General features: G+C 46.3%; 1 protein-coding gene across 3 annotated transcripts in view; it reads right to left on the reverse strand.

Annotated features, from left to right (window-relative positions):
* The window catches only part of LOC138521298 (vasoactive intestinal polypeptide receptor 1-like), a 1,228,255-nt gene that overhangs the window by 151,372 nt on the left and 1,062,926 nt on the right, over positions 1-13,957 (reverse strand). For all 3 annotated transcript variants that reach the window (XR_011283008.1, XM_069634032.1, XM_069634033.1), the window contains exon 7: positions 903-1,056. Coding sequence is in view for 2 of the 3 variants with exons in the window: in XM_069634032.1 (XP_069490133.1) it covers positions 903-1,056 (154 nt within the window). In the remaining variant the exon portion in view is untranslated. The remainder of the gene's footprint in view (positions 1-902; positions 1,057-13,957) is intronic.

The raw sequence follows: 13,957 nt of genomic DNA on the forward strand, positions 1-13,957 counted from the left end.
GGAAGGCACAGATTCTTTGATGGCCACCATATGCTCAACTAACAGCGATCAATAAATGCCAGTCGAAGAGTGAGATTAGTCTGTCGGTAAAAGTTAACTCCATCCTGGTCCTTCCTTCTGTGGGGGAAACCGCAACCCTAAGACTTCAAGATGCTCAGAGTCAAATCCACAAAGAACACAAGACATATTTAGGCTCGATGATTCTTGTAAAAATCAAAAGATCTTTTTGATTAAAATCCAAGTAAAAAATAAGAATAAAAAAAATCTTGAAAAATGTGATGTTCTGCTACATTAGAAGAGTGCATGCTTTATGGAGGATAGTGGGTACCTATAGGCTTTGTGGTGTTAGTGGCAGTCAAGGTATAAGCTGTGACCACCCAATACATCTGTTTATCAGCCAATATAACAGCATTGTGAATCAACAGTAAAATGAGAAAGGGGCTGCCTCCTTTCCTAGAGTCATGGATTGGAAGTTGGGATCCTAATGCATGTACAGAGGCATGGCTATTCAAAATCTGGTTGCAAAAGGGAATTGGCTATTATTGCTCTGATGCCACCAGCAGCAGGATTCAGCAGGATTCAGCAGCCACGGCAAGTGGCTTGGTATGAATCAAAGCATGAACTGCGGGTACTCAAGACGCAGATGCTGCCCCATTCAATATGGTGCCCAGTATGGGTTTGTGGCCATGAGGTCAGCATTGCCCAAGACTGATATTTGTGGACTTTATTTTACCAAATTTGATCTCCAACTTTACCTTTCATCGTAAACACTCATTACATAGTCCTCCTTATTACTAGAGTGCCTTTGAGAATGTCTAGTGGATAGCTCAGTGTACATACATTGCTCACCCTCAAGGCTTTGCTTTCCACAGCCTGACTCTTTGGATAACTGTCATACTAACCCCAGCCAATGACGATATACCACCAAAAGTATCTTTTGTCCGAGATGAAGGTGAAGATCAGCAGCGTTTGCAGGTACATCCCCTCCACCAGCAGCCAGTAGAAGTTTGCCAGGACCGAAAACTGAAAGAATACGATCGCGGCTTTACAGTGAACCTGCGGGACAACATAGGACATTCCCCAATGAGAATCCATAACTACTGGGGTATGTGCTCATGCAACAAAGTTAAAAGGCCTTGCAAGTCTTGTACACATCTATTCAAGGAAGCTATAACCCCCACTGTTACAAATAAGTAGCATTGAGTACCAATCAATAACATGTGTGCACTCTAAAAACTCAATAGTTTCTTTCCACATACTACAGATGTCACTATTTCCGAACTCAATGATAATCATATTTATTGAAAGGATAAAGAAGATAATCAATCGGTCAATATCATAACATGAACACAGAAGTGACTTGGGTGGCCATGACCTGGGGAGTCAAGTGGTTACTCAAGGCTGAGATTCCATGCTTTCTCAGTCTGTGCTTGCATCCAAGGCCGTGTGTATCTGTGGGTTGGAGAATACTTACGTGTAGAGGAGTAGACTGAATCACATCAGTCAACAATGTCAAAGCGATTGAATAATGGGTACAATAGAATAACCCTAATGATGGTCGCATAGTCACTCTTTAAAATAATCAGTCCTAAATTCGGTATTGGACAGAAAATTGACACATTTCATATATATATTACAGTGTGGCAGTCAGCGCACTATAGTTGAGTGACATGAGCCACAGGATATCTGAAAATTCTATTGCTAATAACCGTAGAATTGCATGCCGGATTTGGCTGATTTTCCATTCCCCTGATATTACCACGGTAATCCCTTGCAAAGAGCAAAACATCCTGGAGGATTTTCATTTCTGAAAGGCTCTATGCTGCAAAGCAGCATGGGAGATATAGCTATATTTTTGGAGAAGGGCCACCCCCCTCCCTATCAAATTTTTTTTAACTACTGAATGGAATAACCCCAAACCTGTCCCAGAAATTAAGTCAACGCTTCATGCTCAAGTTGTTTCTTATTTGGCCCACTTTCTTCAGAGTGTTTTGCCATTCAGCTTGATAACATTTGGACTTTTTTTTGGGACTTGGCTGAAAACACCTTTTTTTGGTTTTCTGAATAACTTTTAAATTTATTAAACAATCTTTCCAAAAATGTCCAGTCTGGAGGGGGGCCTGTGACAAACATTTTGTTTGCAAAATATCAGCTAAATTTGGGATGATTGGGAACAAGCAATGCCAAAAGTCAATATGTATTGAAAAGGAAATTGACCATCAGAACTTGAGCAAATCTCCATATATGGGATGTCAGTGTAGGAGAAATTGGAATAAGTTGTAACTGTAGTCAACATACCTCAGTTATTGAAGAGGTATAATTGAGTCATGCATTAAAGTGAACATTGCAGACAGACCTGATAAAGGATATTTATTAGGTAGTCAACCTTTTGGGAAAAGATATTCCTGGCAGGAGAGTAAACCAGGATATCTGTTCTGTTGGGGGAATTCCTGGCAAGGGAGTACCTGAGGAAATCCAATTTTGTGTTAAAGAAATACTTTGTTATGTCTAACCTTTGTTGAAATGGAACATTTGTTTTGCCATTCTGAAAATGAAGAAAGACTTGTTCTTACTCAAGTCCAACAAGTGTGTGGAAAATATGTCTTGTTCTGATCGGGGGTCATCAGTATGGGGACTTTGGTAAACAAAGATTTTAAGGCCTTGAAGGCGTCTTGACTTCAGAGGACCAAAGGAAAGGTGTTTCTTTTTTCAGCATAGTGGTGAGAGGTCTAACAATCGAGGAGAAGCCTGGTATGAACTTCCTATACAAGATTGCAAAACCCAGGAATCATTGAACATCTTTTACAGAGGCAGGAGATGGCCACTCAAGGACTGTTGTGACTTTGCCATGGTCCATGGTGATACCTTGAGCTGAAAGTACATTCCCCAAATGTGATACTTGTCTTTGATGGAACTCACATTTTTCCAACTTGCAGTATAAATGCTCTTGTTTTAAGTGCCTAAGCATTTCCTGCACATGGCGAACATGGGCTGTCTCTGAAGCGGAGAAAATCAAAATATCATCCAAGTACACAATAACATAGTGTTATATAATGTCTGCAAATACGTGAGTCATTAACCATTGGAATATGGCGGGGTGTTGAAGTGTCCAAAGGGTGTGACCCTATACACAAAGTGTGCAAGGGGCATGCTAAAGGTTGTCTTCCACTCGTCCCAGATTTGATTTTAATAAGATGGTAAGCACCCCGTAAATCAGGTTTGGTGCATATACATGCTCTTTTAACAGCTTCAAGTATGTCCGGTATTAAGGGTGTAGGGTACCAATCAGGGACTGTGGGCCTCATTACACGGTAGGCGGTAGGGATTTAACGTTACCGGTAATGGAATACCGGTAACGTTAAATCCCCATGCTAATTACGACCCGGCTCACCGCTATTAGCGGCACCGCTAAGTACGGTGCCACTAATAGCGGGCAGTCTGCGTGCGCACGACCCTCCATCCCATAAGTAACGCCATGCTGCTAATAGCACAGCAGCACAAGGCGAGTGGACATGCCAATAGCGGCATGGTAAAGCCCCCAAAACCCCTTACCGCCATTGCGCTAATACCGCCATCGCGAACCACCCGTTAAGAGAACTGAGCAGTGTTCACACCTGCCACAGGTGGACACAATCAGCACAGGTGGATGCAATGGAGACTGTGGCAGCTCAAAAGGAGCACACCACACCCCTTCCCACACTCCTTCCCACACCAAGATGGTTCCAATACTTGCAGCATTACATGGGCTGGAGGACATGATTGCAGCGCAGCAGCAACAACAACAGGCAGCACAGATGAGATGCAGGAGGAGGAGGAGGAGGGCAAGACAAGCACAGCAAACACCACCAAAGCACCTAATCATACCACAGAGGCACCCACCAATCCCCAGGATCAGAGCCAGTCCATTTAACCTAACCCCAGAGCAGATACACATCTTGTACCGTCTGGAGCGGGACACCATCACCAGCATCGTGGACATGATACACAACGACATTGTGAGCCTCATAGACATCCGAACTGCCATCCCCCCTCTTCTCAAGGTGGTGACTGTGCTCCACTTCCTGGCCACAGGCACCTACCAGCATTCAGTGGGCCAGATGCATGGCATCTCACAACCAGTATTCTCAAGCACGCTGAACCAGGTACTTGATGCCCTCCTGAAGCATGCACCTGAACACATATTCATGCCACGGACTGCCCAGGAGATTGCAAACACCAAAGTTGGCTTCTATTCACTGGCAGGCATCCCAAGTTGCATCGGGGCCATAGACTGTACCCATGTGGAATTGGTTGTACCACGTCACAATGAAGTAGTCTACCGAAACAGGAAGCAATTCCACTCCATCAATGTCCAAATGGTATGTGACGCCAACAAGGTAATCACACATTGTTGTGCCCGTTTCCCCGGATCAACCCATGATTCCATGGTCCTGCGGAACTCAACTATCCCACGCTACATGGAGCGACAAGCCGGACAACGTTCGTGGCTACTTGGTGAGTTGCAGGGCAAGCACATGGCAGTGTGATGGGGCGGGGGGAGATACATACTCCAACTGGGTGTGATTGGGGGGAGAGATACATACTCGAAATAGGTGTAGCTTGTCGTCCGTCGGACGAATGCACATACAGATGTACGCCAATGTCCATCTGGGAAGCCCGCAACGTACTTGAGATGAACGGACATGCAAGTATAAGCTACACAACATAGATGACAATCCAGGTCTAGAAACCTTAAACATCCATCCACATCCACATTGCAGAACATTCCACGCCACAAAATACACAAATGTCATACATGCCGTCAAGATAGTCGTACAGAATTAGTCCAGCACAACAACAATAATGCAATGTGCCCTTAAAAGCATGCAAAGGGATCACCCCTAGCCATAGCATTGCACCACACACCTATACCACCACTGAAGTAATGCCTCTCAGCATGGGAACATCAATGTTGGAATGGCATAACACCAGCAGAGTGGTACCAAATCTGCCTGGGCCCAGGGACACCTAAAACCTGGCCTCTCCCAGGACATGTCAATTACTGTTGGAGGCATTAATGGGGCATGTCTACTTGCAGGGTCGAGCTCACCTTTGCACATTGCCGTCACACAGACCATCTGTATGTATGCTGTTAATTGTGTACTTCAATCACAATGCAAAGTCAATTTTTGTGATATGAACAGGCCGCTCTTGAGGTGAACAGTAACAGGACCCCATTCGTCCCTTCATACAGGTGATGCCGGCTATCCCCTGAAGAGGTGGCTCCTCACCCCTGTACGGAACCCACAAAACAGGCACGAAGAGGAATAGAATCGTGCACATACCCGTACCCGCATTGTGATCGAGCAGACTTTTGGCCTTTTGAAGACACGGTTTAGGTGCATTAGCAGGTCTGGTGGCGCTCTGTTGTATGGCCATGAGAAGGTGGCCAAGATCACCATGGCATGTGTCATGCTGCACAATATGTGTATCAGACGGAATGTACCACTGCCCCCTGAGGTTGAAATAGAAGCACCTGATGAGGATGATGATGGTGATGAGGACAGAGGTGAAGGGGATGCAGGTCATGCAAGAGGGGATGGCCAGGAGGGACGTGCTGTGAGACAGCATCTGATCAACTAAATATTCTGAGTAACATGGTTTCGTACTGTCACATGGATATTGGTAGTAATGCACTGGTGTCTGTTTGGAAGCGCACAATGGACCATGGTGTCAATAAAGTACACATACACAATGAAGAAGTCCAAGCTTGTGTTTTGTTCAAACACCAGTGTATTAAGGAACGTAAAGAAGAAAATGTGCATGTCCCCAAACATCCCACCACCCTTCCCCCCAACCCCCACAACAGTCCCATAACACCCTTACCCCCACCCCCCACAACAGTCCCATAACACCCTTCCCCCCACCCCCCACAAAAGTCCCATAACACCCTTCCCCCACCCACCACAACAGTCCCATAACACCCTTCCCCCATCCCCCACAACAGTTCCACATGTGTCTGCCACAATGTTTCCCTCCAGCCATGCACGCGGAGGCTTCACCATGCACTCCCTATTGGCCATTGCCAACACCAGCATTGGGAGGCTGCGAAGACGTGCGCCTGGTGGTCCGTGAGGAGCGGGCGGAGGGGGCTTGTCTGCCTCGAACTGGCGGTTGAGGATGTGGCAGACTGTCCTGGTGGTGGTGGTGGGAATTGGCAGTCCAATGCGTCCGCTATCCGTGTGAGGACCTCCCTGACTCGGATGATCTCCCCACCCAGCCTGTCTGTACATGCCTCCATCCCCTCCCTGGAGTGCCTTGCTGTCTCCGTAATCTCTGCCCTGAGACGGGCAGCCTCCTCCACATGGTTCCCAACCAGCACAGTGATTTCTTGTTGCCGCTGGCTGATGCTGGCCGGGTCGAGGGCAGTGTTGGGTTCTGGTGGTGTGGCTGCTGTGGCCGGTGATGGTACCAGGTCAACAGATGGAGCCACCGGGGGGCTACTAAAAGTTCCCATGTTCTCATCGCCAGTGACATTGGACCCAGGTGTGCGCTGTGGTGATGGCTCAGGGTTCCCAGGGGGAGTTGGGGTGTGCATCTCCGTGTGGAAGTCGGTTGGGTCCTCCACATCTGATAGTGGGGCAGTGGCTGCCGCCTCTCCTGTAGAACTAGCTGGAGCTGAGGGTGGGCCCTCTGTGGCTGGGATCGGTGGTGGTGGGTTAACCTCCGGAGGTGGGGCAGTTGTTGGTGGTGTGGCAACTTGTGTCTTGGAAGAGGCGCTCCACCGATGTTTCGCACGCTGCATCTGGACCCTTCTGCCTTTGCCCCTTGATGTTGTGGGGGTGTCCTCTGTGTCCAAAGCCCTTTGTTTCTTATGCGCAGGGGGTGCCTGTGATGCATTGCCAGCATCCTCACTGTCTGTATGTGAGCCTGTCGGGACAAGAAGGGGGATGTCATTGGTTACGGTTCGATGTACTTAATGCAGTATACATCAATAATGCAGTTGTGGCCATTTTGAATACATTGTAAAGGATGCAGGTGATGTGTCAGTTCAGTGGCTCATCCATGCATGGTTGTGTGTGGCACTTGTCTCTGGTGATGTGTGCATGTGTGTGTGTTTGGGTCTGACACTGACATGGCCAGGGTGTGATGCATGTGTGGATGTTTGGCCATCCATGAGGTGATTCTGGGCTCACATTTGGGGGGACCAGTAGATTCACATTGCATGCTTTCATGTGTACACTCACCTCCATCTGAAGTGGTTGCCACGCCATGCTCCATCGTACCGACTCCCTCTATGCATTCCACTCCAATTAGGTTGGCGCATGTCTCCTCCCATTCTTTAAGTTTTATGGGCGACCCATATCCACCTGCTGTGGCAATTTTGTGGTTTTCGGCAAGGATGCTTCTCACCCAGAGTCTCAGGTCATCCCACCTCTTTCGGCACTCACGCACATTGCGGGTGGTGGTGCCCACAGCACTGACTTTCAATGTAACCTCAGCCCAGATTGCCTTTTTTTTCATGAGTGTCACCCGCCGCATTTCGCTGGCAAAGACCACGGCGGCATTGTCAGCTAGGGTCTGGGTCAGCATTATTAGCTCCTCTGAGGTAAATTTTTCTTTCCGCTACCGGTCTGTGGTTTTTTTCAATGCCTTGGGCATGTTGAGGGTGTCCCTGATGATTTCCTACTGCAAGCTACTCCAAACAGGTCCAGGGGGCAGAGGATGGCAATGGATAGTGTTTTTAAAGATGGCCGCCGTGCTCTTTCCCGTTCCTGTGCGATGACGCTATTTCCGGTTCCGCAATTTAGCGGTCATCGCTAATAGCGGTGACCGCTATTTGCATGCAGCGTGAGGGCGGAGGTGCTATCTGCACTTTCGTCGAAGGTGGTAAGAGACTTTTTGGGGTCTTAAGCGGCATGGCGGTAGGGTTATTACCGGCATGGCGCTATGCTCGTGTCCGCGTACTCGTAATGGTACGCTATTAGCGCCCTCTTGCAAGGGCGGACATGTTAAGAGCGCCATGCCGGTAATTTGAGATTTTTAGCGCACAACGTGTAATGAGGCCCTGTGAGTCTGTTCAAACCTCGAAAGTCTATACAAGGACAAAGCTCGGAAGTCTTTTTCTTCAAAATGAAAAAGAGCGATGCCCCTGCAGGAGAGGTAGATTCTGCGATCAGTCCGTTCTGAAGATTTGTTTGGAGGTAATCCTTCAGTACCTCCTTTTCTTTGGCTGAGCGAATGTAAATCCGACCAAAGGGAAGGGGTTGATCAGGTATCAAGTTGATAACGCAATCATCCCTGCAGTGAGGAGGTAGTTGAGTACTGTACTGTGGAAAACACTTCTCAGTGAAGTTGGTATGGTTCAGGGATCTCTAGTACATGATTGAGGATTGCAGGATTGGCAGTAACATTGTTTGTCATGGAAGAGGGGGAAGAGAGACAGAGAGCCTTGGGAAAGACAATGGGATAGGCAGTGTTCCGAATCAAGGAAAAAGGTTATCTCAGACCAATTTATGAAGATGTTATGTAACCTGAGCCAGCGAAGCCCGAGAATAACGGGATAGTGAGCTGCCCGGATGATATCAAAAGTAATTTCTTCAAGTTGGGATGTGACCATCATTTGAAGCGGGAGGGATGGGTCCAGAGGTGAAGGGCTCCTGTCCAGACTTTCTACCGGAATAGAAATCTTCTTGGAAATTGAGGCAGCTCCTTCTCACATGCTCAATGATCATCCATAAAATTCCCCACTGCACCACTATCCACCAGAGCGGGAACACTATCAACCTTGCTAACACCCCATTTGAACGTAACCAATAATACGATCATGGAAGAATCTGGGATGTTCTCTACAGGTGTAGTGCAATCAGAAGTGGGGGAAACATAGGTGTTTTCCTGGATCGTGGCTCACCCTATGACTGGGTTCCAGTGTTTCCCGACTTCCAACGAGGTGTAATTGCACAATCCGTAACTAAATGATCCTTTGACCCATAATACATGCAAAGGCTCAAGGAACGTCAGCGTGCGCATTCCTTTGGAGTCAAAGGACCTCGAGCCATGCCCAGCTGCATTGGCCCCTCTAAAGCTACATGCTTAAGTGTTTGAGCTGGGTGTTCAGTGAAGGAGCGAGGTGTCCTTCCTTTTTGTCTTTCGGAATATCTCTCCTGAAGCCTATAATCTAGCTGCATGACGAGGGTGATCATCTCAGCCAAGTTGACGGACCTTGGGACTCAGGATACTTCGTATTTTAATTCCTCCGAGAGGCCCCTCCGGAAAAGAGTGATTAACGCATCATCTGGCCAGGCAGTATCAGCCGCCATCTGTTTAAAGCGGGTGATGTAAGTAAGAAGGTCTTGCGAGCCTCGTTACTAATCCAAGAGATGCTCCTGAGACGCTACATTAATCTTCTGTCTTCCAAACATTTCCTTGAGGCTGTTCACAAAGGCAGGGTAGGAATCAAGGGTGGGGTTATTGGTTGTTACCATGGGAGTGCTCCAGGCCAATGCAGAACCAGAGAGATGGGAGATCATGCGTCCCACCTGGTCCGGGTCCGTAGGGAAGAAGGAAGTCTTAAATACAAACTGGACCATACAGGCTTCCAGAAATTCTTTTAGTTTGTGGGGATTGCCATTGTACTTGCCCCCAGGCAAAGGACCCGATGGGAGTTGCAAACTTTGTGGAGCTCGAACCATCTGTTGCCAGAGCACAGCATTTTCTTGCTTCAGCCCCTGGACTTCAATGGTAAGATTTTGAATGGCATCTACAAGCTGCTGTACCTGCTCCATATCTATGCCCAACAAATAGCGTGCATCGCTAACTGTCACAATATTATAAGAGGATTCAAATACCAAACATTTATTTTGCACTGATCTGAATCAGACGTATAGATAAGCTGGTATGAGGCATTACCCCAGTGACCCTGTTCCTCAAAGTCTAATTACAGAACGGAATGCACAGAACCCCCTATGTAAACCCTCTGGGGAAGAAAACCCTGTAAGCATGGATTCTTCTCTATAGAGATGTGTTTCACTGGATTCCCATGAACTGGAGACAGGAAGTCTGCTTCTATGGCTGGATATCTTGGAAAACCCCTAAGAACAAAGGTATAGGTAAAGGAAAGCTCTATATTTGTACCGCTCTTTGATAGTCTGAGAAAGGGGATTAATCTGGAATGGATAGGTTTCTCCATCAGTGCCACTGGAGTTTTTCCTTGGGTGATTGTACAGTCTGTGGTTGGTCAGCAGGAGTTACAGAACTGAAGATTAAGAAAAGAGTTCAGGAAAGGGAAGGTTCGTAATGATAGCAATGCTGTTGGTGTTTGTGCGGGACCTACCTCTGTGTTGAAAGAGCTGGTGTAAGACTGGAATTACTGTGTGTGGTCTGCATTGGGGAAGCTAAAGGGATCTAAAAGGTATGAGAGGGTATTTAGTAATAGTACATGAGAGCGGGAGCTGGGAAAGCTAGGAACATGAGTATTGTTGTGTGCTGTACCATTGCTAGGAAACCAGAGAGCATGGGGAAGCTCAGACTAAAGGCTGAGGTGGCGCGTGTAGAGAGAGCTTAAAACTGAACTGTGGATTGCTAGAAAGAAGGATTAGAGTTAGTAACAGGAGTTAGAGGAAAGGCTAAGAAAAAGGAATAAAGCTAGCACCAATTTAGGGAGCGCTGGCTGGAGAGTAGCGACACAACGCTTCCGTGTCCTGGATTCATGATATCTTCCTTGAAAGTGAACTGTGGGCAGGGCTTCGGTCGGGGGGAATGAGAGGACTGCAATGTGGCCATAGTTACAGACGCCATCTTGGGGGAACCAGGAGATGCCATGGCAATGTGACACCACCAATCCCACAGAGACCAGCACTGCCTCTGATGTATGACAGATACAAGACTTGTTTGGTTGAACTTTGATATATATGTATGTTTTTAAGGAATTGTGTTGACTTGGAAACAAGAACAATGTTGCATGCATATTTGGTTTGTTATGTTAGTGTGAGGGATAGAGGTATTCTGGACACAAGGTTAATTTACATTTAGTTTTAGTTTCGTAGGCAGGGACATTCTCTTTTGGATAGGGAAATATAGGCATTCTTCCAAACCCCTTTTCTTTAATAAACATGGCTAATGTTGAGAACATTGCAACTTTTTGTCTGCCTCTCATTGCTGACCCAATACTGGTTGATTACAAAGGGAGGAGATTAGGTTTGTGAAATGGGAGGATTTGGCAGAGGTGAAGGCATAAGGGGCTTTTTTTATGCTAGGAGACGGGTTGGGGTCTGTAATTGGTGCCAGAACTTTAGGTCATGGTGCATGTTTGCTTTGAAGGTCTGAATCCCAGAGGTGAACTAAGGCTGAGGATAGCTACAGGAAGGTGTTAATGTACAAGCAGGATAGTGTTGGTAAAATGGAGTCATAAGTGCATACTGAAAGTCAGAAAAAGCAGAGTCATTGGAAAAGGCAGGAATATGGGAGAGAGCATTTTATAGAAACATTTTTGTTGCGAGTCATAAAAGGGGACTGTCATCTAAATGAAACAATTTGTGACTTTATTTGGTTTCCGTCGGGGACAGAAGTGCTTTAAAAAGACCCACAGTTCACTAGTTTTTGGTTGTAGCACTTTGACCACTGTGACCGTCATACTAGGGGGTGGGTATAGTTAGTGCAAAAGGACCAGGGGTCCTTGTGTCAGTTTCTTTTTTGTTCTTTTTATTTTCCACTTAGTATCTCAATCCCTGTGTCATGTATACACAGTAAAAGTCCTTGATCAGTCCTGTTATTCATTTTCTGGAGAGATCAAACTGTAGTCTGGCATATTTAATTTAATTTGACTGCACAGGTACAGTGTTATGATGAGCCGACCGGTTTCAGTGGTAAGGACCACTTTCATCAGGGCTAGAACAGCTAGCGGGTAGTGATGCTGTTGTAGTTGAAGAAGAAGCTGGATCTGGCTTGTGTCTTTATAAGACCTGCCTGTATAGGATACAGAGCGGGGGGGATAGGGAGGGGGAAAAAGAAACCGTGAGGGTAGAGAAGAGGCACATAAAATAGTGACCGTGGGGATACAGGATTTCTCTAGGATACCTATAGGGAGAAATCTTACCATAGACAATGATGACTTCTCTTGTCAAGTAGGTCCTGGTGTGAGACTGTAGATCTTCAGTTTCACTGCAGGTGCTGACGGGGTTCAGCCATGTGCAAATGCACCTAGACATAAATCATAAACCATGTATGGATTTAGTAAATCTAGGTGTCTGTTTCTATGACAATAGCATTGTAAACACTAATTTCTTCTGTTTATGCAATGTTCACAAAGAACATGTATATACACATGCATGCGTGGCTAGGTCCATACATAGGTGTACATGCACCAAGCCAGATGGTTGTACAACACAGGGGTGCTATACCCAGAATGTAAACACTCGAAAAATAGGACAACACTGGCATTGGTGTAGCTCAGTGTGCTTCTGAAAAGCTCAGCCTGGGAGCTTTTAAAACATAATTCTAAAGTAAAGATGTTTGTTTCAGATGAGAAAGACATGGGAGAAATGACGGGAGCGAGACACTGACCTGCTGTGCCACGTTCCTTAGTATAGCGGGTCGCCCAGGTGAGCAGCAAATTCAAATTCAACCGCGCTGTAAAAAGTGCAGGAAAAGGAATAAGGATTAAAATGCCTGTTTCTGATCAGGGCAAGTCGAGTAAAAAGGGTAAAGAGATGGTGCCATAACCATTACCTGTGTAGTTTGGTGTGAGTGTTCCAAACACGTCCGGTTTGTAAGATGCCGGTTCCGGATGTGTGGGGCACAGGGAGGAGCGTGGGGTATGGAGGCTGCAGAACGTGTCACGTGATGAAAGTGACGTGAGTCTCATCAGATGGTTAATATCACCCCTAAGATGATGGATAAGGAGAGGTAAAACTTCTCGTATTAACGTGAAGTGGCCAACTATGGAGGTGGAAAAGGATATTCTTTTGCTACAATATTAAACTGACATATCCGTGCATCCGGAAGGTTTTTTCTTAGGCTAGCTGGATGGAAACTCGCGAATTGTAGCAAGGAGTTTCTATCCGTGGGTTTATTAAACACAACGGTGGAGATGACATTATTCCGTATTTCCAATCTGAGGTCCAAAAAATGCAGAGCTGTATGGCTGTGTGTCTCAGTGAAGTTCAAGTATGGGTTCTGTTGATTCAGCCATGTGAGAAAAGCTATGAGGTCTTCATCTGATATTAACCATCTGATGAGACTCACGTCACTTTCATCACGTGACACGTTCTGCAGCCTCCATATCACACGCTCCTCCCTGTGCCCCACACATCCGGAACCAGCATCTTACAAACTGGACGTGCTGGGAACACTCACACCAAACTACACAGGTAATGGTTATGGCACCATCTCTTTACCCTTTTTACTCGACTTGCCCTGATCATAAACAGGCATTTTATTCCTTATTCCTTTTCCTGCACTTTTTTTCAGCGCGGTTGAATTTGAATTTGCTGCTCACCCGGGCGACCCGCTATACTAATGAACGTGGCACAACAGGTCAGTGTCTCGATCCTGGCATTTCTCCCATGTCTTTCTCATCTGAAACAAACATCTTTCCTTTAGAATTACATTTTAAAAGCTCCAAGGCTGAGCTTTCCAGAAGCACACTGAGCTACACCAATGCCAGTGTTGTCCTATTTTTCGAGTGTTTACATTCTGGGTATAGCACCCCTGTGTTGTACAACCATCTGGCTTGGTACATGTACACCTATGTATGAACCTAGCCACGCATGCATGTGTACATACATGTTCTTTGTGAACATTGCATAAACAGAAGAAATTAGTGTTTACAAAGTTATTGTCATAGAAACAGACACCTAGATTTACTAAATCCATACATGGTTTATGGTTTATGTCTAGGTGGCTTTGCACATGGCTGAACCCCGTCAGCACCTGCAGTGAAACTGAAGATCTACAGTCTCACGCCAGGACCTACTCGACA

The sequence above is a fragment of the Ambystoma mexicanum genome, chromosome 13 (assembly GCF_040938575.1).
Source record: "Ambystoma mexicanum isolate Mex_15411 chromosome 13, UKY_AmexF1_1, whole genome shotgun sequence".
NCBI lineage: Eukaryota > Metazoa > Chordata > Amphibia > Caudata > Ambystomatidae > Ambystoma > Ambystoma mexicanum.